Source organism: Babylonia areolata, chromosome 33, assembly GCF_041734735.1.
Source record: "Babylonia areolata isolate BAREFJ2019XMU chromosome 33, ASM4173473v1, whole genome shotgun sequence".
NCBI lineage: Eukaryota > Metazoa > Mollusca > Gastropoda > Neogastropoda > Buccinidae > Babylonia > Babylonia areolata.
In genome coordinates, this window is record NC_134908.1 from 16,713,412 (window position 1) to 16,739,623 (window position 26,212).

Consider the following 26,212-nt stretch of genomic DNA (forward strand, 5'->3'; position numbering starts at 1 on the left):
GTTCCCTGTGGACTGCCGACGCTGGAACTTCAACGGATGAACCCGGGTGTGGCCGTGTATGGGGGAATCTAAATGAGCGGCGTGGGTGTAATGCCACTGAAACGGTGCACATGATGGCGCAGCAAAAAAAAAAAAAAAAAAAAAAAGTACTATTAGTGCCATGAAATGCGCGACTAGCACCATGAAATGCACCACTAGGGCCATGAAATGCACCACTACGGCCATGAAATGCACCACTAGCACTGTGAAATGCACCACTACGGCCATGAAATGCAACACAAGAACCATGAAATGCACAACTAGCACTGTGAAATGCACCACTACGGCCATGAAATGCAACACAAGAACCATAAAATGCACTACTAGCATGGTGAAATGCTACTAACAAAAGAACCATGAAATGCACTACTAGCACCGTAATATGCACTAGGGCCATGAAATGCACTACTAGCAACATGAATTGCAACACAAAGGCAATGAAATGCACTACTTGTGCCATGAAATGCACCAATAGGACAATGAAATCCACTACTAGCACAATGAGATGCAACACTTGGGCCATGAAATGCATCACTGGGACCATGAAATCCACTACTAGCACAATGAAATGCATCACTAGGGCCATGAAACGCAACACAAGGACCATGAAATGCACTACTAGCCCCGTGAAATGCAACTGAACACAAGAACCATGAAATGCACTTCTAGCACCGCGAAATGCAACACTAGGGCCATGAAATGCACTTCTAGCACAGCAAAATGCAACACAAGAACCATGAAATGCACTACTAGCCCCGTGAAATGCAACTGAACACAAGAACCATGAAATGCACTTCTAGCACCGCGAAATGCAACACTAGGGCCATGAAATGCACTTCTAGCACCGTGAAATGCAACACAAGAACCATGAAATGCACTTCTTGCACCGCAAAATGCACCACTAGGGCTGAGAAATGCAACACAAGAACCATGAAATGCACAACTCACTCATTCCCTCGACCGCTGGGGTCGTTGGGGGGACATGAGGAAGATGTCATAGCTCGCCACGCCGTTCTGTTGGCAGCTGTCGTGAGGAGATCTGGCATCGTCATTTTGGTGCATTCCTTGACGTTGTCGGACCAGCTCTTTCTCTGCCGCCCCCGTCTGCGCCCTCCCTCTACAGTCCCTTGCAGGATGGTTTTGGAGAGGGTGTTATGTCGTATGACGTGACCAAACCATACCATCTTCCGTCGTTTGACAGTCGCCAGCAGTGGTTCTTGGGGCCCAACAAGTTTGCTGACCAGGTTCCGCACATAGTCATTGGTCTTGTGCTCCTTGTAGGAGATGTGTAGTAGTCTCCTCAAGCACTTGGTTTCGAATGCTTGGATTCTTCTTTCTGTTTCTGCCATCAGTGTCCATGTCTCACATCCATATAAGAGGATGGAGACCACCAGTGACTTGTAGAGCAGGAATTTTGTGTGGAAACTGATCTTGCTCTTCCATACCCTGTTCAGTCTGGCCATCGCTGCCGTTGCAGAATTAATCCTATTTCGGATTTCAATGCACAACTAGCACCGTGAAATGCACCACTAGGGCCATGAAATGCAACACAAGGCTAGCACTGTGACATCATTTCTGTTGAAGACCTTGCTACAGACAGAGAAAACACTCTCTTTTTTTTTCAGAAAAACAAACCTTAACGTTTTGACAAATAGGTGGTAAAAGGAAGTTGGTTATCACCGATGATGACAACGCTGGAACACCTCTGAGCCTCTACTCATCGAGGGAAACACTGGAATAACTCTGAGCCTGTACTCACCAATGAGGGACACACTGGAATACCTCTGAGCCTGTACTCACTGATGAGGGAGGCACTGGAATACCTCTGAGCCTGTACTCACCAATGAGGGACACACTGGAATAACTGATTGTGAAGCCTCTGCTGCTGTCTCTGCTGTTTGTGACAAAGCTCAGTAAGAGTGGCCCCCCTTCCTTGGAGCTGGTGGTGGCGCCGTCGTTGTTATAGCCACACCACTGCCACAGAAAACTCCTCCCAGAGTCGGTCCAGTCTGATTGAAAAAAAAACAAAACAAAAATTTATTTTAAAAATTCTTTTTATGGCATTTTAACTCATTCTTCCCCACAAGTGTCAAATTTCAGTTTCTCAAGGATGCGTCACTGTGTTCGGACAAATCCATATATGCTACACCACACCTTCTTGGCAGATGCCTGACCAGAAGCTTCTTCTTCTGCGTTCACTCGTATGCACACGAGTGGGCTTTTACGTGTATGACCGTTTTTACCCCGCCATGTAGGCAGCCATACTCCGTTTTCGGGGGTGTGCATGCTGGGTATGTTCTTGTTTCCATAACCCACCGAACGCTGACATGGATTACAGGATCTTTAAAGTGCGTATTTGATCTTCCGCTTGCGTATACACACGAAGGGGGTTCAGGCACTAGCAGGTCTGCACATATGTTGACATGGGAGATCGTAAAAATCTCCGCCCTTTACCCACCAGGCGCCGTCACCGTGATTCGAACCCGGGACCCTCAGATTGACAGTCCAACGCTTTAACCACTCGGCTATTGCGCCCGTCCCTGACCAGCTATGCAGCATAACCCAACACGCTCAGTCAGACCCTGAGTGCAAGCATATCATATCTGTGTGCCAATCAGAGTGAAGTTCTCCGACGGCATTTTGCCAGAGGGCAGCACTTCCGTTGCCATGGGGTTCATTCTTTCTCAGTGCACCCAGTGCGTCAAACTTGGGAGAGAGAGAAAGGGCGAGAGCCGAATTCGAACCCACACCCTCATGGACTCTCTGTATTGGCAGATGAGCTGACGGGCGCAATAGCCGAGTGGTTAAAGCGCTGGACTTTCAATCTGAGGGTCCCGGGAGAGAGAGAGAGAGAAAGAGAGAAAGAGAGACAGACAGGGAAAGAGGAAAGCGAGAAAGAGAGAGAGAGGGCAGCACTGAGAGAGAGAGAGAGAGAGAGAGAAAGAGAGAGAGAGAGAAGAGAGAGAAAGAGATAAAGAGAGAGAGAGAGAGATAAAAGAGAGAAGGAAGAAAGAAGAGAGCAGCACTGAGAGAAAGAGAGAAGAGAGAGAGAGAAAAAAAAGAGAGAAAGAGAGAAGAGAGAGCAGCATTGAGAGGGAGAGAGAGAGAGAGACAAGACAAGACAAGACAAGACAAGACAAATTCTTTATTTTTGAGGATAACAGATAAACACTGGCACGCTTTTTTTCATCCAGTCTCTGCCCTGACAGAGAGAGAGAGCAACACAGAGACAGAGAGAGAGAGCAACACAGAGACAGAGAGAGAGCAACACAGAGACAGAGAGAGAGAGCAACACAGAGACAGAGAGAGAGAGAGAGAGAGAACAACACAGAGACAGCAACAGAGAGAGAGAGAGAACAACACAGAGACAGCAACAGAGAGAGAGAGAGAGCAACAGAGAGACAGAGCAACACAGAGACAGACAGAGAGAGAGAGAGCAACAGAGAACTGACCGTCATAGGCGGTGACGTTGTCGTAACAATCCCCATTCCACAGGTCCATCCCCTTAGCTTTGGCCTGGATGAAGGTGGACGAGCTCTCGGGCACTATCAACCACTTGCAATACGCATTGCTGAAAAAAACAACACAGGGCATGTTTAGTTGAATTATTCACAAATCTGCCCCTTCTTATCTTTGTGGCTGCCTTCACCTCTGCACTCCATCTCGCTCTCTACGATCGGCTTCGGATCCACTGTGTTTACGCATACTCAGATTCAAACACTCCACTGTTGGCCGCCGTTCTTTCTCTGTCTCTGGACCTTGTATTTGGAATGAACTTCTTCCTCTTTCGCTCTTGTAGTGTGGTGTTGTGGTGTCGTGTTGTAGCGTTGTGTTGTAGTGTTGTGTTGCGTTGTAGTGTTGTGTTGTAGTGTAGTGTTGTAGTGTTGTGTTGTAGTGTTGTGTTGTGTTGTAGTGTTGTGTTGTAGTGTTGTGTTGTGTTGTAGTGTTGTGTTGTGTTGTAGTGTTGTGTTGCGTTGTAGTGTTGTGTTGTGGTGTAGTGTTGTAGTGTTGCGTTGTAGTGTTGTGTTGTAGTGTTGTGTTGCGTTGTAGTGTTGTGTTGTGTTGTAGTGTTGTGTTGCGTTGTAGTGTTGTGTTGTAGTGTAGTGTTGTAGTGTTGCGTTGTAGTGTTGTGTTGTAGTGTTGTGTTGCGTTGTAGTGTTGTGTTGTAGTGTTGTGTTGTAGTGTTGTGTTGCGTTGTAGTGTTGTGTTGTTGTGTTGTAGTGTAGTGTTATGGTGTAGTGTTATGGTGTAGTGTTGTGGTGTCGTGTTGTAGCGTTGTGTTGTGGTGTAGTGTTGTGGTGTTGTGTTGTAGCGTAGTGTTGTGGCGTTGTGTTGTAGCATTGTGTTGTTGTGTTGTGTTGTAGTGTTGTGTTGCGTTGTAGTGTTGTGTTGTGTTGTGGTGTAGTGTTGTGGTGTAGTGTTGTGTTGTGTTGTGGTGTAGTGTTGTGGTGTAGTGTTGTAGCGTTGTGTTGTAGTGTAGTGTTGTGGTGTAGTGTTGTGGTGTCGTGTTGTAGCGTTGTGTTGTAGCGTTGTGGTGTGGTGTGGTGTGTTGTTGTGTTCTTCCACCCTCCCACCCCCCTCCTCCACACACACTCTCTCTCTCTCTCTCCCACCACACACCACATACTTCGGATAACCTTTGCATCTCCCCCCCCTCACCCCACCCCCCCAACCCCTCTGCCAACTCTCCACACACACACAGAAACTTGGGACAGCTTTTGCCACCCCCACCCCCTCATCCCTGCCACCTCTCCCCCTTCCACTCTCTCTCTCTCTCTCTCTCTCTCTCTCTCATTTTTGGAGTGCTTAATCTAAATCAGGAAACTTCACTACAGTCACTTGCAAAATATATTGCAGAAGCGAATAACATGCGACGAAAAAAAACTCAACAATAATAAAATAGTATCAGGTGTTGCTCATTGTGAAAAGTGAAATCTGTGTTGTCATTCTCATATGGAAAATATTTATGTTATACATTTATATATGTTTTTGTTTTTATTTCTCACTACATGCCATTACTTTGAATGGATGGTCGAACTGCACTTTGTTGCACAGATTGATTGATTTCGTTTTGGCTTTGGTTTTCATCAATATTATTACTATTGATGCATGTTGTTATTTGTATTATGAACCCCCATGTCATTAGGGCTGTAAAGCTATTGACATTAAAGTGTTCAGTGTTCTCTCTCACATGCACCCACACTCCACCTCTCCACAGAATCGCCATGCCCTTTGTGTGCTTTTAGTGCAGATGATGAAAAACATTACTTGTTTCAATGTAACTCATTCGATAGGGTAAGAGATAAGTACGAGTTCTAAAAGGCACGACATTGTTTCTGCTTTGTCGTCTGATGATGACCTCACAATACTGTCAATAGCTAAATTTCTTGAAGAAGCACAAAGAATAAGATGTAGTCTTACTATTCAGAACAACACCAGAGTAAATGAGGGGGATGACAATGTATAATGTCTACTATCTTATGTTCAGACTGTAAGCCAAATAATAAGGTAGGCACTGAACAGTATCGTTAATAGAATGGATGGTCGAGTAATGGTGTTTTTGTCTTTTTTGTTTGCTTTTGTTTTTGATTCTTTTTTTAATGTTTGTTGCTTCCCTATTGTAAGGATGTTGTATTTCGACAAAAGCTGTTTTGTTTTTCTTTGTTTGCATGTTTTGTTTTGTTTTGATGGATTAAGCAGAGTGTGGTATGGTACTTGTGGTGACATAAGAATTAACCCTATCACCTCCTTGTCAATAGACCTATGCAGGTAATGACAATAAAATATCAAAGCGTCAAAAGCGTCTCTCTCTCTCACCACATACTTTGGATAACCTTGTCCAAATGCCAAGCCTAGCGAACTGATGTTGCTGGAAAGAATTACAGCCAAGGCTGGTGAAATTTGTTCACAAACACTTCTTTTCATAACGTGCTCATGTTTATGGGGTTTTTTTTGTGTCTTACAAACGTTAAGGCTTTATGGATAATAAAATATTCTATTCTATTCTATGATGAGAAAACTCTAGGGAGAGCTTGACAGTACAAGGCCTTCAGAGAAGAAGCCCCCCCTCAGTCAAGTGTTTCAGCCCATTACTCTCTCCATACGAACGGTGAAAGAGGACGACGTTAACAGCGTTTCACCCCAATTACCATCATCAAAATATTGCAAACGGAAGGCTCTTATACTGAAGAGGTGAATGTTGACAAAGAATACCACAATTCTGACGACGGAAGCTAAAGGTTGGGTCATTCAGACACCCACTGGACATCCGAGGGGTCTGTGTAGAGGAGAAGAGAGGACTGGCCGTACTGAGTGAGTTAACTCTTTCACTGCCAGACTCGCATTTATGTAGCAGCTAGGTAGAGGACCTATGTCACTGAAGGGTGACCAGATCATGCGTCTGTTACCCATGAACCTACTGCTCTTTACGATCGGTGGTAGGACAGGCCACATTGTCTACGCATCACAGGGGGAATCCCCAGCTATTCATAGACACCGTATTTTCTGTGTTCACAGCACATGGGAATTTTGCACTCTAAATTGACTAGCGGTGAAAGGGTTAACTCCTTACTACCTTAAGGGGGCCGTGCCACACCCAGGTCATGACTCCTGGATGCCCTTGTGTATTCTATTCCATTCTATTCTATTCTATTCTATACACACTCTCACACCACATACTTGGGATAGGCTCTGCTGTAGCTGAAGGAGAAGGGATGTGTGGAGGTGTAGGCCTGGTCAGACTGAACCAGCTGTACGGCACTGCTCGAAGACTGCAAGCGTACTGCCTCAGGTTCACAATAGCCTGTCGACAGAGATGTCAGTTTCACAACAGCCTGTCGACAGAGATGTCAGTTTCGCAACAGCCTGTCAACAGATATGTCAGGTTCACAACAGCCTGTCGACAGAGATGTCAGTTTCACAACAGGTTCACAACAGCCTGTCACAGAGACGTCAGTTTCACAACAGGTTCACAATAGCCTGTCAACAGACGTCAGTTTCACAACAGGTTCACAACAGCCTGTCAACAGACGTCAGTTTCACAACAGGTTCAAAACAGCCTGTCAACAGAGATGTCAGTTTCACAACAGGTTCACAATAGCCTGTCAACAGAGACGTCAGTTTCACAACAGCTTCACAACAGCCTGTCATAGACACATCAGTTTCACAACAGGTTCACAATAGCCTGTCAACAGATGTCAGTTTCACAACAGGTTCACAACAGCCTGTCAATAGAGACATCAGTTCCACAACAGGTTCACAATAGCCTGTCAACAGACGTCAGTTTCACAACAGCTTCACAACAGCCTGTCACAGAGACGTCAGTTTCACAACAGGTTCACAATAGCCTGTCAACAGACGTCAGTTTCACAACAGGTTCACAATAGCCTGTCAACAGAGACATCAGTTTCACAACAGGTTCACAATAGCCTGTCAACAGAGACATCAGTTTCACAACAGGTTCACAATAGCCCGTCACAGAGACGTCAGTTTCACAACAGGTTCACAATAGCCTGTCACAGAGACGTCAGTTTCACAACAGCTTCACAACAGCCTGTCAACAGAGACGTCAGTTTCACAACAGGTTCACAATAGCCTGTCAATAGAGACGTCAGTTTCACAACAGGTTCACAATAGCCTGTCAATAGAGATGTCAGTTTCACAACAGGTTCACAATAGCCTGTCAACAGAGACGTCAGTTTCACAACAGGTTCACAATAGCCTGTCAACAGACGTCAGTTTCACAACAGCTTCACAACAGCCTGTCACAGAGACATCAGTTTCACAACAGGTTCACAATAGCCTGTCAACAGACGTCAGTTTCACAACAGGTTCACAACAGCCTGTCAACAGAGATGTCAGTTTCACAACAGGTTCACAATAGCCTGTCAACAGAGACGTCAGTTTCACAACAGCTTCACAACAGCCTGTCACAGACACATCAGTTTCACAACAGGTTCACAATAGCCTGTCAACAAAGATGTCAGTTTCACAACAGGTTCACAATAGCCTGTCACAGAGACGTCAGTTTCACAACAGGTTCACAATAGCCTGTCACAGAGACGTCAGTTTCACAACAGCTTCACAACAGCCTGTCAACAGAGACGTCAGTTTCACAACAGGTTCACAATAGCCTGTCACAGAGACATCAGTTTCACAACAGGTTCACAACAGCCTGTCAACAGATGTCAGTTTCACAACAGGTTCACAACAGCCTGTCAACAGATGTCAGTTTCACAACAGGTTCACAACAGCCTGTCAACAGATGTCAGTTTCACAACAGGTTCACAATAGCCTGTCAACAGAGACGTCAGTTTCACAACAGGTTCACAATAGCCTGTCAACAGGCGTCAGCTTCACATCAGGTTCACAATAGCCTGTCAACAGACGTCAGTTTCACAACAGGTTCACAATAGCCTGTCAACAGAGATGTCAGTTTCACAACAGCTTCACAACAGCCTGTCAACAGACGTCAGTTTCACAACAGGTTCACAATAGCCTGTCAACAGAGATGTCAGTTTCACAACAGCTTCACAACAGCCTGTCAACAGACGTCAGTTTCACAACAGGTTCACAATAGCCTGTCAACAGACGTCAGTTTCACAACAGCTTCACAACAGCCTGTCACAGAGATGTCAGTTTCACAACAGCTTCACAATAGCCTGTCAACAGAGACGTCAGTTTCACAACAGCTTCACAATAGCCTGTTAACACAGACGTCAGTTTCACAACAGCTTCACAACAGCCTGTCACAGAGACATCAGTTTCACAACAGGTTCACAATAGCCTGTCAACAGACGTCAGTTTCACAACAGGTTCACAACAACCTGTCAACAGACGTCAGTTTCACAACAGGTTCACAATAGCCTGTCAACAGAGACGTCAGTTTCACAACAGGTTCACAATAGCCTGTCAACAGAGACGTCAGTTTCACAACAGGTTCACAATAACCTGTCAACAGGCGTCAGCTTCACATCAGGTTCACAATAGCCTGTCAACAGACGTTAGTTTCACAACAGCTTCACAACAGCCTGTCAACAGAGACGTCAGTTTCACAACAGGTTCACAATAGCCTGTCACAGAGACGTCAGTTTCACAACAGGTTCACAATAGCCTGTCACAGAGACATCAGTTTCACAACAGGTTCACAATAGCCTGTCACAGAGACGTCAGTTTCATAACAGGTTCACAATAGCTTGTCACAGAGATGTCAGTTTCACAACAGGTTCACAATAGCCTGTCAACAGAGGTCAGTTTCACAACAGGTTCACGATAGCCTGTCAATAGAGACGTCAGTTTCACAACAGGTACACAACAGCCTGTCAAAACTGATACAGATAAGATACAGACGCAGAATACTTTTATTATCTCAACAAGAGGAATACATTTGTGACGGGCGCAATAGCCGAGTGGTTAAAGCGTTGGACTGTCAATCTGAGGGTCCCGGGTTAGAATCACGGTGACGGCGCCTGGTGGGTAAAGGGTGGAGATTTTTACGATCTCCCAGGTCAACATATGTGCAGACCTGCTAGTGCCTGAACCCCCTTCGTGTGTATACGCAAGCAGAAGATCAAATACGCACGTTAAAGATCCTGTAATCCATGTCAGCGTTCGGTGGGTTATGGAAACAAGAACATACCCAGCATGCACACCTCCGAAAACGGAGTATGGCTACCTACATGGCAGGGTAAAAATGGTCATACACGTAAAAGCCCACTTGTGTGCATACGAGTGAACGCAGAAGAAGAAGAAGAAGAAGGAATACATTTGTAAAACACGTAAACAATACACAAACATCAGTCATTCAATACGTACACAAGAACGACATAAAATGTCCAGGTATCAACAAAGGGCAACCCATGCATACAATCAATATTCACAGTGTACCCATAACAAAATATTATGAAAAGATCAAAATGCACAGTAATAATGAAGGCTCAATGATATATATATATATATTTTTAAAACTTGAACAGATGTACGTGAATGTGTAAGTATGCGAGTATGTAAATAATATATGCATGTGTGTATTCATGTGCACTTATGTGTCTGCAGTAATAATGTTTACCATGACTGTGTAATGGGTGTTTTATATAGTCACGTACAGAAAACCAGAGGAAATGTGTTCATACATAAGATATCCCATGTGTGGGTTGTGTTCTTTCCACATTACGTTAGCAAAGCAAAGTGTCCATAACTCTATGCCGATGCTAGATATAATGTCTATTATATGCTACAAAACTGCACTGTTACACATGATGAAAATGTGTCCACCTTGACCAAATTGATAGAACAATATATTATAAGTACAATGACTTATGACGACGATGTTATTGTTAATGTACACTGTATTCTTTTTTTTTCTTTCTTTGTTTTTTCCCCTTTCTTTTCCATCTACTCTGAATTGTTATAATGAATTCATGTACAAAATGAAACGGTAATCGACCCAAGAAAGTCCGGGGAAAAAAAAAAAAAAAAAAATCACAGTGTACAACAACTTCAACAACAGAAACCTTAAAAGGTAAAGTAGAGTAAATCATACATACATCATCACAGCCATACACGTGCATTACAAAATCACAGTGAAAGGATAGGCATAAAATGGTATACTAAAAGTAGACATACAAATAATAACAATATGCAATTCAACTGTTTCACAAGAGGTTCAAACTGAGCTCACAATAGTCTACCAACACAGACGTCAGTTTCACACACATACACACACACAGACGTACACGTGTGTGTGTGTGTGTGTGTGTATGTTGCGTGTGTGTGTGTTTTATGTAAGTGTGTGTGTGTGTGTGTGTGTGTGTGTGTGTTGCGTGTGTGTTGTGTGTGTGTGTGTGTGTGTGTATGCGTGGGTGCATGTGTGCATGCGTGCGTGCGTGTGTGCATGCGTCCGTGTGTGTGTGTGTGTGTGTGCACACGTGTGTGCATGTGTGCATGCGTGTGTGCATGTGTCCATGTGTGTGTTTCTGTGAATGTGTGTGTGTGTGCGTATAAATATGAGTGAATGTCACTATTTTTGTGTGTGTGTGTGTGTGTGTGCGCACGCATGCTTGTGTGTTTGTGTGCGTGTGTGTGTGTGTATGTGTGTGTGTGTGAGCATGTAAGTTTCCAGTGGGAGGTAGACTAAAAAAAATCTTGGTAAAAGTCGACTTACTTGGGATAAAAGAAGCGACGTATCGAGCCACAGGCTCTTCTTCAGGCAAATGAAATGAGTTGAGTGACAGACAGAAAGATACAGACAGACAGGGAGAGAGAGAGAGAGAGTAAAGTTCGGGAAAGGAAAGTGATGAGAAGTCACAGGAAAGGACACAAAAAACAGCAAATCACTGTGTAACTGTAAAGGAGGATGGAGCGAGGGGGGGAAAGGGCTACTAAGACTCGACCCCCCACCCCCCCGTACACCCCTCTAAACCCCCCCCTGCAGACGCTCCACTCCCTAGCCAGGCACAACAAGGACCTCGGGGGGCCACCGCTGCACACAGGGCTGTACTCACGACTCAGACTGTACATCAGCCACAGGCCCCGCGGGTGTTGCGTGTCGTTCTGCGGGACACGCGGCACCACATACATTTTGGAACCTCTGGAGATCAGCACCTTGCTGGACGTCCGCCCACACGCTGTGCCCAGCTCCGCAAAGCTGCTGTTGTGCCCTGCAGAGACATGGAGAGAGAGAGAGAGAGAGACAACGTCTGTACTTTCTTGTTCCGATGTGGGTGTACTGTTGTAGCCTGGACAGAGAGAGACTTTTTCTCCTCTTCTTCTTCTGCGTTTGTGGGCTGCAATTCCCACATTCACTCATATGCACACGAGTGGGCTTTTACGTGTATGACCATTTTTACCCCGCCATGTAGGCAGCCATACTCCGCTTTTGGGGGTGTGCATGTCGGGAATGTTCTTGTTTCCATAACTCACCGAATGCTGACATGGATTACAGGATATTTAACATGCGTATTTGATCTTCTGCTTGCATATACACACGAAGGGGGTTCAGGCACTAGCAGGTCTCCACATATGTTGACCTGGGAGGTCGTAAAAATCTCCACCTTTTACCCACCAGGCGCCGTCACCGTGATTCGAACCTGAGACCCTCAGACTGAAAGTCCAACGCTTTAACCACTCGGCTATTGCACCCGTCGACAGAGAGAGACAACGTCTGTACTTTTCAACTTGTTCTTACACAAAGCGCTGATGCGCCAGATCTGACCCAGTCCCACGGCGCTCTTGGACAACTTGTGGGGAACGCTGACAGAGCTCCAGCGGACTGCAGACTTTGTAACCTACGCTAGACCGACCATCTGTACATGGCCTGGGAATGCTGCAGAAGAATAAGAAGACTTGTTCTAACATGCGGCCTAACCCTCAGTTTTTATCACAGACTGAGATAAGCTTAGACAGCTGGGCCAACAGCTAAGTGAGAGCTGTACGGTCAATCCAGATTTGGTATTTCTGATGTGGCGTGTCATCGACAGAGATACAGGTTTCAAGGTGAATGTGAATTAAAGTGTCGCTTGTGTAACACAAACAGAAAAGACAACATCCCGTTTTTTTGTTAACCTGTCCTGCCCTACTTGACCTTAGAACGAAGTTAATTGATCCCAAGAAAGTAGAAGCTGCTACTGTCACAGGGTAAGGTAGTATAATTTGATGTGACACGTTATGATGTGACGCAGTTATAATGAGAAGAATACCATGTATAACAAGAATGTATGTATGTCTGCATTTCTGTTGGTATTATGTCCCTGACAGTCAGTCTTGTCTGTCTTTCCATACATGTCATTTTCTTTTGGCCTTTAACTCTCTCCATACAAACGGCGAAAGAGACGACGTTAACAGGGTTTCACCCCAATTACCACCATCAAAATATTGCAAGCGGAAGGCTCTTATACTGAAGAGGTGAATGTTGACAAAGAATACCACAATTCTGACGACGGAAGCTAAAGGTTGGGTCATTCAGACACCCACTGGACATCCGAGGGGTCTGTGTAGAGGAGAAGAGAGGACTGGCCGTACTGAGTGAGTTAAAATATTGAAACAATGCCTGCAACAGACAGAGCAGACAAATGTGGTTTCATTCATGTGGAGTGATGGCCTAGAGGTAATGCGTCTGCCTAGGAAGCGAGAGAATCTGAGTGCGCTGGTTCGAATCAAGGCTCGGCCACCGATATTTTCTCCCCCTCCACCAGATCTTGAGTGGTGGTCTGGACACTAGTCATTTGGATGAGACGATAAACCGAGGTCCCGTGTGCAGCATGCACTAAGCGCACGTAAAAGAACCTATGGCAACAAAAGGGTTGTTCCTGGCAAAATTCTGCAGAAAATCCACTTCGATAGGAAAAACAAATAAACTGCACGCAGGAAAAAATACAAAAAAATGGGTGGCACTGTAGTGGCACACTCTCCCTGGGGAGAGCAGCCCAAATTTCACACAGAGAAATCTGTTGTGATAAAAAGAGAAATACAATACAACACAATACAATGCATTGTCACAGTCTATTTGTTCTCTCTTTTCTTTCTCTCTCACTTTCTGCGTGTATGTGTAACAAAAAAGGGAATCTTAAATGTTTAAGAAAAACAAACAGTTTCAGTTTCTCAAGGAGGCGTCACTGTGTTCAGACAAATCCATACACGCTGCGCCACATCTGCCAAGCAGATGTCTGACCAGCAGCATCGACCAACACGCTTGTCAGGCCTCGAGTGCATGCTTACATATTTGTGTACCTATCAGAGTGGATTTCTTTTTACGCAATTTCGCCAGAGGACAAAACTTTTGTTGTCATGGGCTCTTCTTCTGTGCAACAAGTGCGTGCTGCACACGGGAACGCCTCGGTTTTTCGTCCCATCTGAAAGACTACACACTCAAGTTTGATTTTCCAGTCAAACTTGGAGAGAAAGGGGGCGAGAGCGGGGAGATTCGAACCCACACCCCTGACGGACTCTCTGTATTGGCGGATAAGCGTCTTAACCATTCTTGCCACTTTCCTCCTCATGCACATGAGCACGGCTGACTGCGAGGAGTGAGATGTGTGAAAGCAAACAAACAAACAGAAAAAAAACAAGAGAGGCAAGGTCTTCAAGACTCACTTGAGATAAATTAAGTCCCTTTTTTTACTATCTGCACCAAAACGTTTGCAAAATAAATAAAACTTCCATGCTTAGCAAAAGAAGTTCCTGTTTGAACAAAAAATGATAATAATGACTCCTCTTGTTGTTGTGTCAGAATAAGAGGTCAAAGTGCCAAGTTAAAAAAATATAAACAGTAAATGCAGTTTGCATATAATTAGGCTTCTTTTTTTATTTTTTTTGTGTCCTATCCCAGAGGTGCAATATTGTTTTAAACAAGATGACTGGAAAGAACTGAATTTTTCCTATTTTTATGCCAAATTTGGTGTCAACTGACAAAGTATTTGCAGAGAAAATGTCAATGTTAAAGTTTACCACGGACACACAGAAATACAGACACACTGACACACACACACACACACACAGACAGCCGAACACCGGGTTAAAACATAGACTCACTTTGTTTACATAAGTGAGTCAAAAAAAAACAACAACAAAAACTCTCACTCACCACTGAAGACGTAGAAATAGTCGCTGATGTTGAGGGTGGTCACCAGGTTGCTGGATTCCTTCACCTCCAGGTGCAGACACGTGCTGTAGTTACCTACGTCCTCCTCGTCGCCCCTCACATACAGTCTGCAATCATTCATCATCGTATCGTATTGCATTGTATTGTATATTGTATTATATAGTTCCCCTGAAAACGGAGTATGGCTGCCTACATGGCGGGGTAAAAACGGTCATACACGTAAAAGCCCACTCGTGTGCATACGAGTGAACGTGGGAGTTGCAGCCCACGAACACAGAAGAAGCAGAAGAGTATTATATAGTATTGTACTGTTTTGTATCGTATCGTATTGTATTGTATTGGTTTGTATTGCATTGTGTTGTATTGTTTTGTATTGTATCGTATCGTTTTGTATTGTATTGTACTGTATCTTATCAAATAGTTTTGAATAGTACCGTATCGTATTGTTTTGTATCGTATTGCATTGTTTTGTATCGTATTGTACTGTATTGTATTGAATTATTTTGTATCATATCATATCGTTTTGTATTGTACTGTCTTGTATCGTATCGTATTGTTTTGTTTCGTATTGTATTGTATCGTATCGTTTTGTATTGTATCGTATTGTTTTGTATTATATTGTATCGTATCATATCATTTTGTATTGTATCGTATCGTATTGTGTCATATTGTATTGTTTTGTATTGTGTTATGATGGGCGCAATAGCCGAATGGTTAAAGCACTGGACTTCCAATCTGAGGGTCCCGGGTTCGAATCACGGCGACGGTGCCTGGTGGGTAAATGGTGGAGATTTTTTACCGATCTCCCAGATCAACATATGCGCAGACCTGCCTGTGCCAGAACCCCCTTCGTGTGTATACAGAAAACTGAAGATCAAATAAACACGTCAAAGATCCTGTAATCCATGTCAGCATTCGGCGGGTTATGGAAACAAGAACATACCAAGCATGCATACCCCCCAAAACAGAGTATGGCTGCCTACGTGGCGGGGTAAAAACGGTCATACACGTAAAAGCCCACTCGTGTACATATGAGTGAACGTGGAAGTTGCAGCCCACAAACGGAGAAGTAGTATTATTGTATTACTCTTTTTTTGTCACAACAGTTTTCTCTGTGTGAAATTCCCACTGCTCTCCCCACAGAGTGCGTGTCGCTACACTGACAGCGCCACCTTTTTTTTTTTTTTTTTTCCTTCCTGCGGTTGTTACTTGTTTTTCCTATAGAAGTGGATTTTTCTACAGAATTTTGCAAGGGACATCCCTTTTGTTGCTGTGGCTTCTTTTACGTGCACTAACTGCATGCTGCACACGGGACCTCAGTTTATCGTCTCATCCGAATGACTAGCGCTAGTGTCCAGACCACCACTCAAGGTGTAGTGGAGGGAGAGAAAATATCGGCGGCTGAGTCATGATTCGAACCAGCGCGCTCAGATTCTCTCGCTTCCTAGGCGGACGCGTTACCTCTAGGCCATCACTCCACTGTATCTGCATTATTGTATTACTCTTTTTTGTTACAACGGATTTCTCATCATCATCCTCACTTTTAACCTCTTCACTTCTGCTGACGAGCATGGCTCGTTAGTGATGAAACGGGAGGTCACTGACCTGTGATTGCATTATTGACTCACTTGTGTAAACAAAGTGAGTCTATGTTTTAACCCGGTGTTCGGTTGTCTGTGTGTGTGTGTGTCCGTGTGCCTGTGTGTCCGTGGTAAACTTTAACATTGACATTTTCTCTGCAACTACTTTGTCAGTTGACACCAAATTTGGCATAAAAATAGGAAAAATTCAGTTCTTTCCAGTCATCTTGTTTAAAACAATATTGCACCTCTGGGATGGGCCCAAAAAAATAAAGAATGAAGCCTAATTATATGCAAACTGCATTTACTGTTATATTTATATTTTTTGTATTCTCTAAACTTGGCACTTTGATCTGATATTCTGACCCAACAGCTAGAGCAGTCATTATTATCATTTTTTTGTTCAAACAGGAACTTCTTTTGCCAAGCATCGAAGTTTTATTTATTTTGCAAACGTTTTGGTGCAGATAGTAAAAAAAGGAAATTACTCTGTAATTAATGCTAGGGGACTTAATTTGCTTTAAACTGAAACGGGAGGTCACTGACCTGGGATTGTATTATTTTGTCTGTGGTAATACTACAGCTTTGGTCTAGTGGAGGGTTAGGCCAGTGGTAACGCGTCCGCCGAGGAAGCGAGAGAATCTGCTGAGCGCACTGGTTCAAATCCCTACAGTCGCCAGTATTTTCTCCCCCTCCACTAGACCTTGAGAGGTGGTCTGGACGCTAGTCATTCGGACGAGATGATAAACTGAAGTCCCGTGCGCAGCATGCACTTAGCGCATGTAAAAGAACCCACGGCAACAAAAGGGTTGTCCCTGGCAAAATTCTGCAGAAAAAATCCACTTCAATAGGAAAGCAGATAAAATTGCAAGCAGAAAAAATTACAAATAGAAAAATGGGTGGCACTCTTGGTGTAGCGACGCACTCTCCCTGGGGAAAGCAGCCTGAATTTCTCACAGAGAAATTTGTTGTGACAAAAGAGTAATACAATACAAAACAATGCAATATAAATTAATAGAAGTGCTTGAGAATGAATTTCTAAAATTTGTCACATGCCACACATCGCTTCACTTCACAGAGGTTCACATCTCCAGATCCCACGCTGTTATCACCACTTTCAGTGTCACTGTCATCATCTATCTATAGATCTATCTATCTATCTATAGATCTCTTTATATCTATATATATATATATCTATCTATCTTGAAAAATGCATATAGACAGATAGATATATAGGTAGATAGACCTATAGATAGATTGATAGATAGAGAGAGAGAGGAAATACATGTCTATATCTATCAATCTGTCTGTATGTATACTTATATCTTTATATCTATATATTTATCTATCTACATATTTCTCTCTCTCACCCTTTATGATTATCTATATATCTATATATCAACACACACACACTGTAATGCAGAACCAGACCTTTTGCTATCAAGGTGCAATGAAAATGCATCTATAGTAATCCTAAGTGGTCAACTTAAGTAAAAAAAAAAAAAAAAAAAGTCGTTTTTAACGGCAGCCTCAATGACCATTTTCACAAGAGTCAACGCAATGCCCAAATAAGGTTTTCAGCTCTTATTCCAATTCAGTTCATTCATAAAAGGGCTCACATGTTCCCACCAAATAAGGATTAATATTGGCTACCTGGTAGCACACTTCTGATTCACAAAGAGCCATCAAGAAAGCTGCAAAAGACAAAAACATTAATTAACTCACTCAGTACGGCCAGTCCTCTCTTCTCCTCTACACAGACCCCTCGAATGTCCAGTGGGTGTCTGAATGACCCAACCTTTAGCTTCCGTCGTCAGAATTGTGGTATTCTTTGTCAACATTCACCTCTTCAGTATAAGAGCTTTCCACTTGCAATATTTTGATGATGGTAATTGGGATGAAATGCTGTTAACGTCGTCTCTTTCGCCGTTCGTATGGAGAGAGTTAATTGAATCGAACCAACCTTCGGTCTGCCTAAAGTTGAAGCACTGTGTCTGAGGGTCAGACGCCATCACTGACACGCAACGTTCACGTGAACCAGTCACTGTGAAAATAACTCCCCTGCTCGCAAGCACAGCCACGAACGCTGCGGTTATTGGTCGCAGTGCTGAGCGCAAAGGTCAGTTCAGATATTCTTAACTCATAACGTCATTACGGAAATTAGGTGCCACTCCAAAAATTCAAAACTAAGGTCCTGATAGGGGCCTGGTATGTTACTTGCATGCACAGAAAGAAGAAGAAGACTTTGGATCAAAAGAAACTTAAGTTTGAATTCTGCATGTAGTGTGCACCATTACACAGACAGGTTGGGGAGAGAAAGAGTACGAGTGATTTCCCCTTACTACTTTTGACTCTCGACCGAAATGTATCAATAATGTAACGGAGCCCTTCGTCTGAAATGGTTGCAAACAGTGGGGTCCTTCTTCTCTTCTTCTTCTTCTTCTGCGTTCACTCGTATGCACACGAGTGGGCTTTTACGTGTATGACCATTTTTACCCCGCCATGTAGGCAGCCATACTCCGTTTTTGGGGGTGTGCATGCTGGGTATGTTCTTGTTTCCATAACCCACCGAACGCTGACATGGATTACAGGATCTTTAACGTGCGTATTTGATCTTCTGCTTGCATATACACACAAAGGGGGTTCAGGCACTAGCAGGTCTGCACATATGTTGACCTGGGAGATCGTAAAAATCTCCACCCTTTACCCACCAGGCGCCGTCACCGTGATTCGAACCCGGGACCCTCTGATTGACAGTCCAACACTTTAACCACTTGGCTATTGCGCCCGTCTAGTGGGGTCCCAATTGGGGCCTTTCGTCCCGAATGAGTTAATCAACATGAGTCACCGGCAACACACAATGCACATCAGGACCCACCCAACTTCATTCCACGGGGACAGATGGAGCCAGATGAAGGAATCTGCAAACCCTGCGTACAGCACCCGTGGTACCCCATCTGTTGACAGTCATCACCATCATCATCATTATATTATCACCATCATCATCATCATCACCGTCATTACCACTATCATCATCTTCATCACCATCCTCATCTTCATAAAGAATTTCATTTAACATTTAATGACCATCTTCAAAACTGTCATCATCATCGTCATCATTATTATCACCATCCTCATCCTCATATTTATGAGGTATTTATGTCGCATTAAATAACCATCTTTGACATCATCACCACCATCATCAAGGTATTTATGTAGTAATTAATAACCATCATCATCACCATTATCATTATAATGGTTAACCATCTATGTTGCAATTAATAACCATCATCAACATCAACATCATTACCATCATGATCATCATCACCATCATTATCAACACATTATCATCCTCACCATCACCATCATCATCATCAACAACACCATTATCACCATCATCATCATCAGAATCACCATAATCCTCATAAAGATATCTATAAGTGCTTAATAATAATTACCATTATAGTATTTACTTAATGTGAATAATAATAATTATCATTAATGAGTTAACCACTCAAAAACATCCGTCAAATAAACCAATAGTTAATCAATCGATCACTAAAAACGTCGTCAAATAAACCATATATTAAATCAATCGATCACTAAAACATCATCAAATAAACCAATAGTTAATCAATCAATCACCAAAAACATCGTCAAATAAACCATACAGTTAATCAATTGATCACTAAAAACATCATCAAATAAACCATACAGTTAATCAATCGATCACTAAAATCATCATCAAATAAACCATACAGTTAATCAATCGATCACTAAAATCATCGTCAAATAAACCATACAGTTAATCAATCGATCACTAAAAACATCGTCAAATAAACCATATATTCAATCAATCGATCACTAAAAACATCGTCAAATAAACCATGCAGTTATTCAATCGATCGCTAAAACATTGTCAAATAAACCAATAGTTAATCAATCAATCACCAAAAACATCGTCAAATAAACCATACAGTTAATCAATTGATCATTAAAAACATCATCAAATAAACCATACAGTTAATCGATCACTAAAATCATCATCAAATAAACCATACAGTTAATCAATCGATCACTAAAAACATCGTCAAATAAACCATATATTCAATCAATCGATCACTAAAATCATCGTCAAATAAACCATACAGTTACTCAATCGATCACTAAAAACATCGTCAAATAAACCATATATTCAATCAATCGATCACTAAAACATCATCAAATAAACCATATATTCAATCAATCGATCACTAAAACATTGTCAAACAAACCAACAGTTAATCAATTGATCACCAAAACATGATCACATAAACCATATAATTAATCAGTCGATCACTAAAAAACATTGTCAAATAGTCCAATAGTTAAACAATCGATCACCAAAAACATCACCAAATAAACCATATAGTTAGTCAATCGATCACAAAAACATCATCAAATAAACCATATAATCAATCAATCGATCGCTAAAACACTGTCAAATAAACCAATAGTTAATCAATCGATCACCAAAAACACAGTCAAATAAACCAATAATTAATTGATCACTAAAACATCGTCAAATAAACCATATAATTTATCAATCGATCACCAAAAACATCGTCAAATAAACCATATATTCAATCAATCGATCACTGAAACATCATCATATAAACCAATAGTTAATCAATCGATCACTAAAAACGTCGTCAAATAAACCATACAGTTAATCAATCGATCACTAAAAACATCGTCAAATAAACCATACAGTTAATCAATCGATCACTAAAATCATCGTCAAATAAACCATACAGTTAATTGATCACTAAAAACATCGTCAAATAAACCATATATTCAATCAATCGATCACTAAAAACATCGTCAAATAAACCATATATTCAATCAATCGATCACTAAAACATAATCAAATAAACTATATAGTTAATCAACTGATCCCTACAACATCGTCAAATAAACCGTATAATAAATCCATCCATCTCTACAACATCGTAAAAAATAAAAACAAAAAAAAAACCAATCACGACTCACTGACCTCTGAGCTGTGAGGTGACGGTGTAAAAGCCTTCAATGTCGTTGGCACCGACGACGTTCACCTGAATGTCCATCACAATGTACAGGTAGCGACCAGAGCTCCGCACAGCACGGAACATCTGAAGGGGGGCACACCTTGACAGAATGCGAGGGGATCCTATCGCTCTCTGGCCTGAACAAATGGAGACAGAGACTCACTTCACACTGTGTAAAAACACCATCGGAGTTTATGGCCGGACACTACAGTCAAATATCGACTTTTTTTTTCTCTCTGACTATATCTCTCTCTTTTTTTCTTTTTTTTTTTTGTCTACTAGGTGGACCACAAAAAAAAAGTGTTCTTAGATTTCTGTGAATACCCGTTGCTATGGAAACAAATCAAAATGGCCGCCAAACAATGTATCAAAGAAATCGGGTTTGTGGTCCATGTGGTGCATGCAGACACTTTTTGTTATGTGGACTTGATACACAATGACATTATCTTCATTTTCACATGAGATCGTGTTGATTCTTCAATTATGGTACTTTTCATGAAATTTTTTTAAATTTTGGGTATTGCAAAATCCTCAAAATTTACAATGGGTAAAAAGATTGGAACTGCTATGAATTACAACCCAGAGTATATTTTCATACATACTCATGACAAAACTTCAATAACATGTCATAAAACAATCATGCAAAGTCTCATAGTTGTAGGTTTACTCATCACTGAGCAAGTCCAAGGTATGGTGTCAAGGCCAAAAACTTGACGACTTGCCTTGAAACTGAACAAAAAATTATTAACAAACACTTTCGTGATTCAGCAAGCAATCTTTACTGGCAATTTTTTCATTGTTAAAGACATCTTTACAGTGGAAAAAAACTTATGCACATGATAAAAGAGATGCTCAAGAATCAAAATCTATCAAAAACCCAAATCATGAAAAAATCATCATTTTGGTCTCTTTGGCACTGCCGTGTCCCCCCTTAAAGATCCTGTAATCCATGTCAGCATTCAGTTGCTTATGGAAACAAGAATATACCCAGCATGCACACCCCCGAAAACGGAGTATGGCTGCCTACATGGCGGGGTAAATAAATAAAAAATAAAACGGTCATACACGTAAATGTTACATGTCTGAGTGTGTATGTGTGCGCGTCTAACCGAGGATAGGCGCTACATAAGTATCCACATCAATCAATCAATATCATCATAAAATGTGAAGCCACATCATACAATACTGTAATGCATTATATCATGCTGTACGGTACGCCGACACTGCCATTACAATTGCAAAGAAATATTACATCACATTACACTGTTTATGATTACACCGCATCATACTGCAGGAAAAAAAAAAAAACTGCACGCAGGAAAAAAAAAAAAAAAAAAAAAGGCTGGCGCTGTAGTGTAGCGACGCTCTCTCCCTGGGGAGAGCAGCCCGAATTTCACACACAGAAATCTGTTGTGATAAAAAGAAATACAAATACAAATACTGTACTGCACAGCGACCTTACCGTCGTAAATTTTGAGCTCCAGCTCAGTGCAGGACACGGACGTGGAGAAGTGAGCGTTCTCCAGAAACACCACCCTGTCGTCACCGCGCGCGTCCACCAGCCACCAACACTCCACCGAGTGAAAGTGACTGAAACCCACAAACCACCGCAACGCTCACTCATTCGCCTGTCTTGAAACCGCAGTCTAACCAAATGCTAACTCTTCCATCAACAGTCCACAAGAGGGAAAAGCGAGTGAAACCCACAAACCACCACAACACTCATTAATTCAGTTGTCTTAAAACCACAATCTAATCAAATGCTAATCCAGCCACCAACACTCGACCGAGTGAAAGTGACTGAAACCCACAAACCACCACAACGCTCACTCATTCGCCTGTCTTAAAACCGCAGTCTAACCAAACGCTAACTCTTCCATCAACAGTCCACAAGAGTGAAAGTGAGTGAAACCCACAAACCACCACAACACTCATTAATTCAGTTGTCTTAAAACCGCAGTCTAACCAAATGCTAACTCTTCCAGCAACAGTCCACAAGAGTGAAAGTGACTAAAACCCACAAACCACCACAACCCTCATTCATTCGCCTGTCTTGAAACCGCAGTCTAACCAAATGCTAACTCTTCCATCAACAGTCCACAAGAGGGAAAGTGAGTGAAACCCACAAACCACCACAACACTCATTAATTCAGTTGTCTTAAAACCACAATCTAATCAAATGCTAATCCAGCCACCAACACTCGACCGAGTGAAAGTGAGTGAAACCCACAAACCACCACAACCCTCACTCACTTGCCTGTCTTAAAACCGCAGTCTAACCAAACGCTAACTCTTCCATCAACAGTCCACAAGAGTGAAAGTGAGTGAAACCCACAAACCACCACAACCCTCACTCATTTGCCTGTCAAAACAGCAGTCTAACCAAACGCTAACTCTTCCAGCAACAGTCCACAAGAGTGAAAGTGACTAAAACCCACAAACCACCACAACCCTCATTCATTCGTCTGTTGTAAAACCGCAGTCTAACCAAACGTTAACTCAGCCATCAACAGTCCACAAGAGGGAAAATGAGTGAAACCCACAAACCACCACAACACTCATTAATTCAGTTGTCTTAAAACCACAGTCTAACCAAATGCTAACACTTCCAGCAACAGCCCACAAGAGTGAAAGTGACTGAAACCCACAAACCACCACAACCCTCACTCACTTGCCTGTCTTAAAACCGCAGTCTAACCAAACGCTAACTCAGCCATCAACAGTCCACAAAAGGGAAAGTGACTGAAACCCACAAACCACCACAACACTCACTCATTCGCCTGTCTTAAAACCGCAGTCTAACCAAACGGTAACTCAGCCATCAACAGTCCACAAAAGGGAAAGTGACTGAAACCCACAAACCACCACAACGCTCACTCACTTGCCTGTCTTAAAACCGCAGTCTAACCAAACGCTAACTCAGCCATCAACAGTCCACAAAAGGGAAAGTGACTGAAACCCACAAACCACCACAACACTCACTCATTCGCCTGTCTTAAAACCGCAGTCTAACCAAACGGTAACTCAGCCATCAACAGTCCACAAGAGTGAAAGTGACTGAAACCCACAAACCACCACAAAGCTCACTCATTCATCTGTCTTAAAACCACAGTCTAACCAAATGCTAACTCTTCCATCAACAGTCCACAAAAGTGACTGAAACCCACAAACCACTACATCACTCATTAATTCAGTTGTCTTAAAAACCACAATCTAATCAAATTCTAATCCAGCCACCAGGAGTCCACAGAGTGAAAGTGACTGAAACCCACAAACCACCACAACACTCATTCATTAATCTGTCTTGAAACTGCATCCTAATCAAACGTTAATCCCGTCACCAACAGCTCCCTGTTTGAAAGTGATTGAAACCCAAATATGTGTTAATATAGACTGTGTTATACAGGTTATTGGCATTGAATATTTAGTAGTGGATTCTGACTACAGTAATCAGATCATCATCACCCACATTTATTTTGAAATAACACACACACACAAACACACAACACACATGCATGTACACAACACACACACACACACACACACTACACACACACACACACAGCAAACACTACACACACACACACACACACACACACACACACACACACACACACACACAACACCCCCACACACACACAACACACACACACCAAACACACACACACACACACACACAAACACACACACACACACACACACACACACACACACACACACACACACACACAAACCCTGGGGTGAGTTCAGGCAGAAGAAGGGTAGTGGGTGAAGTGCTGGCCATGATTTCCCGGCCACACGAATGAGATCCTGCAACATCACCGTGGCAACCAGGCATTGTCACCACACACTCAGAAGGCAACTCTTACTTTCTATGGTATTGTTTTGCATTTTATTGCATTGTGTTGTGTTGTGTTGTGTTGAGTTGTGTTGTGTTGCGTTGTATCATATTGTATTGTTATTGTGTGTACTGCATTGTACTGTTTTGTATTGTATTATATTGTACTGTAATGTGTTGCGTTGTGTTGTATTGTACTGTATTGTATTGCAATGTACTTTGTGTTGTATTGTATTGTATTGAACAGTATGGTACTGTACTGTGTTATATTGTATTGTATTTTATTGTACTGTACTGTATTGTATTGTGTTGTGTTGTACTGTGCTGTATTGTATTGACGAATGTATCGTACTGTATTGTATGTTCTGTATTGTATTGTGTTGTGTTGTACTGTGTTGTGTTGTACTGTATTGTATTGTGCTGTATTGTAGTGCATTGTATTGTACCGTATTATATTGGATTCTACTGTACTGTATTGCATTCTACTATGCTGTGTTGAGCTGTGTTGTGTTGTATGAATCACACTGTATTGTATTCTACTACTACTACTACTACTACTACTACTAATAATAATAATAATAATAATGTACATTTATATAGCGCCCTTTCAAAGAACTCAGGGCGTTTTACATGAAAGAAAAATATTACAAGTTGCCTAAAACATTCATGACCACTCTTTCTCAAAAAACCCTCGCCCCCCACCTCCAACCCCCCGCCCCCCCACACACACACACTCACACTCTCCCTTTCCCACTCTACATACATCCAAAGTGAGCTGACATGGGTGGTGCTGGAGAACAAGGAAGCTGAGAGTGCTTATAGATAGGTTTTAAAAAAGATGAGTTTTTAGTGATGAGCGAAAAGCAGATAGCACGGATATGATGAGGAAGGTTGTTCCAGATAAGACGAGCAGCAGAGAAGAAAGAACATTCGCCATGTATTGTATTGTATTGTATTGTATTGTATTGTACTGTATTGTACTGTACTGCATTATATTGTACTGCATGTATCGCACTCTATTGTAAAGAAGAAAGAACGTTCACCATGTACTGTACTGTTTTGTATTGTACTGCATTGTACTGCAGTGTAT

General features: G+C 42.3%; 1 protein-coding gene across 1 annotated transcript in view; it reads right to left on the minus strand.

Moving 5' to 3' along the window:
* The window catches only part of LOC143277006 (cubilin-like), a 68,450-nt gene that overhangs the window by 26,184 nt on the left and 16,054 nt on the right, over window positions 1-26,212 (minus strand). The window contains exons 8-16 of the mRNA XM_076581716.1: window positions 25,019-25,094; window positions 22,747-22,874; window positions 21,251-21,421; window positions 19,094-19,172; window positions 14,618-14,742; window positions 11,541-11,696; window positions 6,718-6,841; window positions 3,492-3,610; window positions 1,881-2,048 (exon numbers count right to left, since the gene is read on the minus strand). Coding sequence (XP_076437831.1) covers window positions 1,881-2,048; window positions 3,492-3,610; window positions 6,718-6,841; window positions 11,541-11,696; window positions 14,618-14,742; window positions 19,094-19,172; window positions 21,251-21,421; window positions 22,747-22,874; window positions 25,019-25,094 — 1,146 coding nt within the window. The remainder of the gene's footprint in view (window positions 1-1,880; window positions 2,049-3,491; window positions 3,611-6,717; window positions 6,842-11,540; window positions 11,697-14,617; window positions 14,743-19,093; window positions 19,173-21,250; window positions 21,422-22,746; window positions 22,875-25,018; window positions 25,095-26,212) is intronic.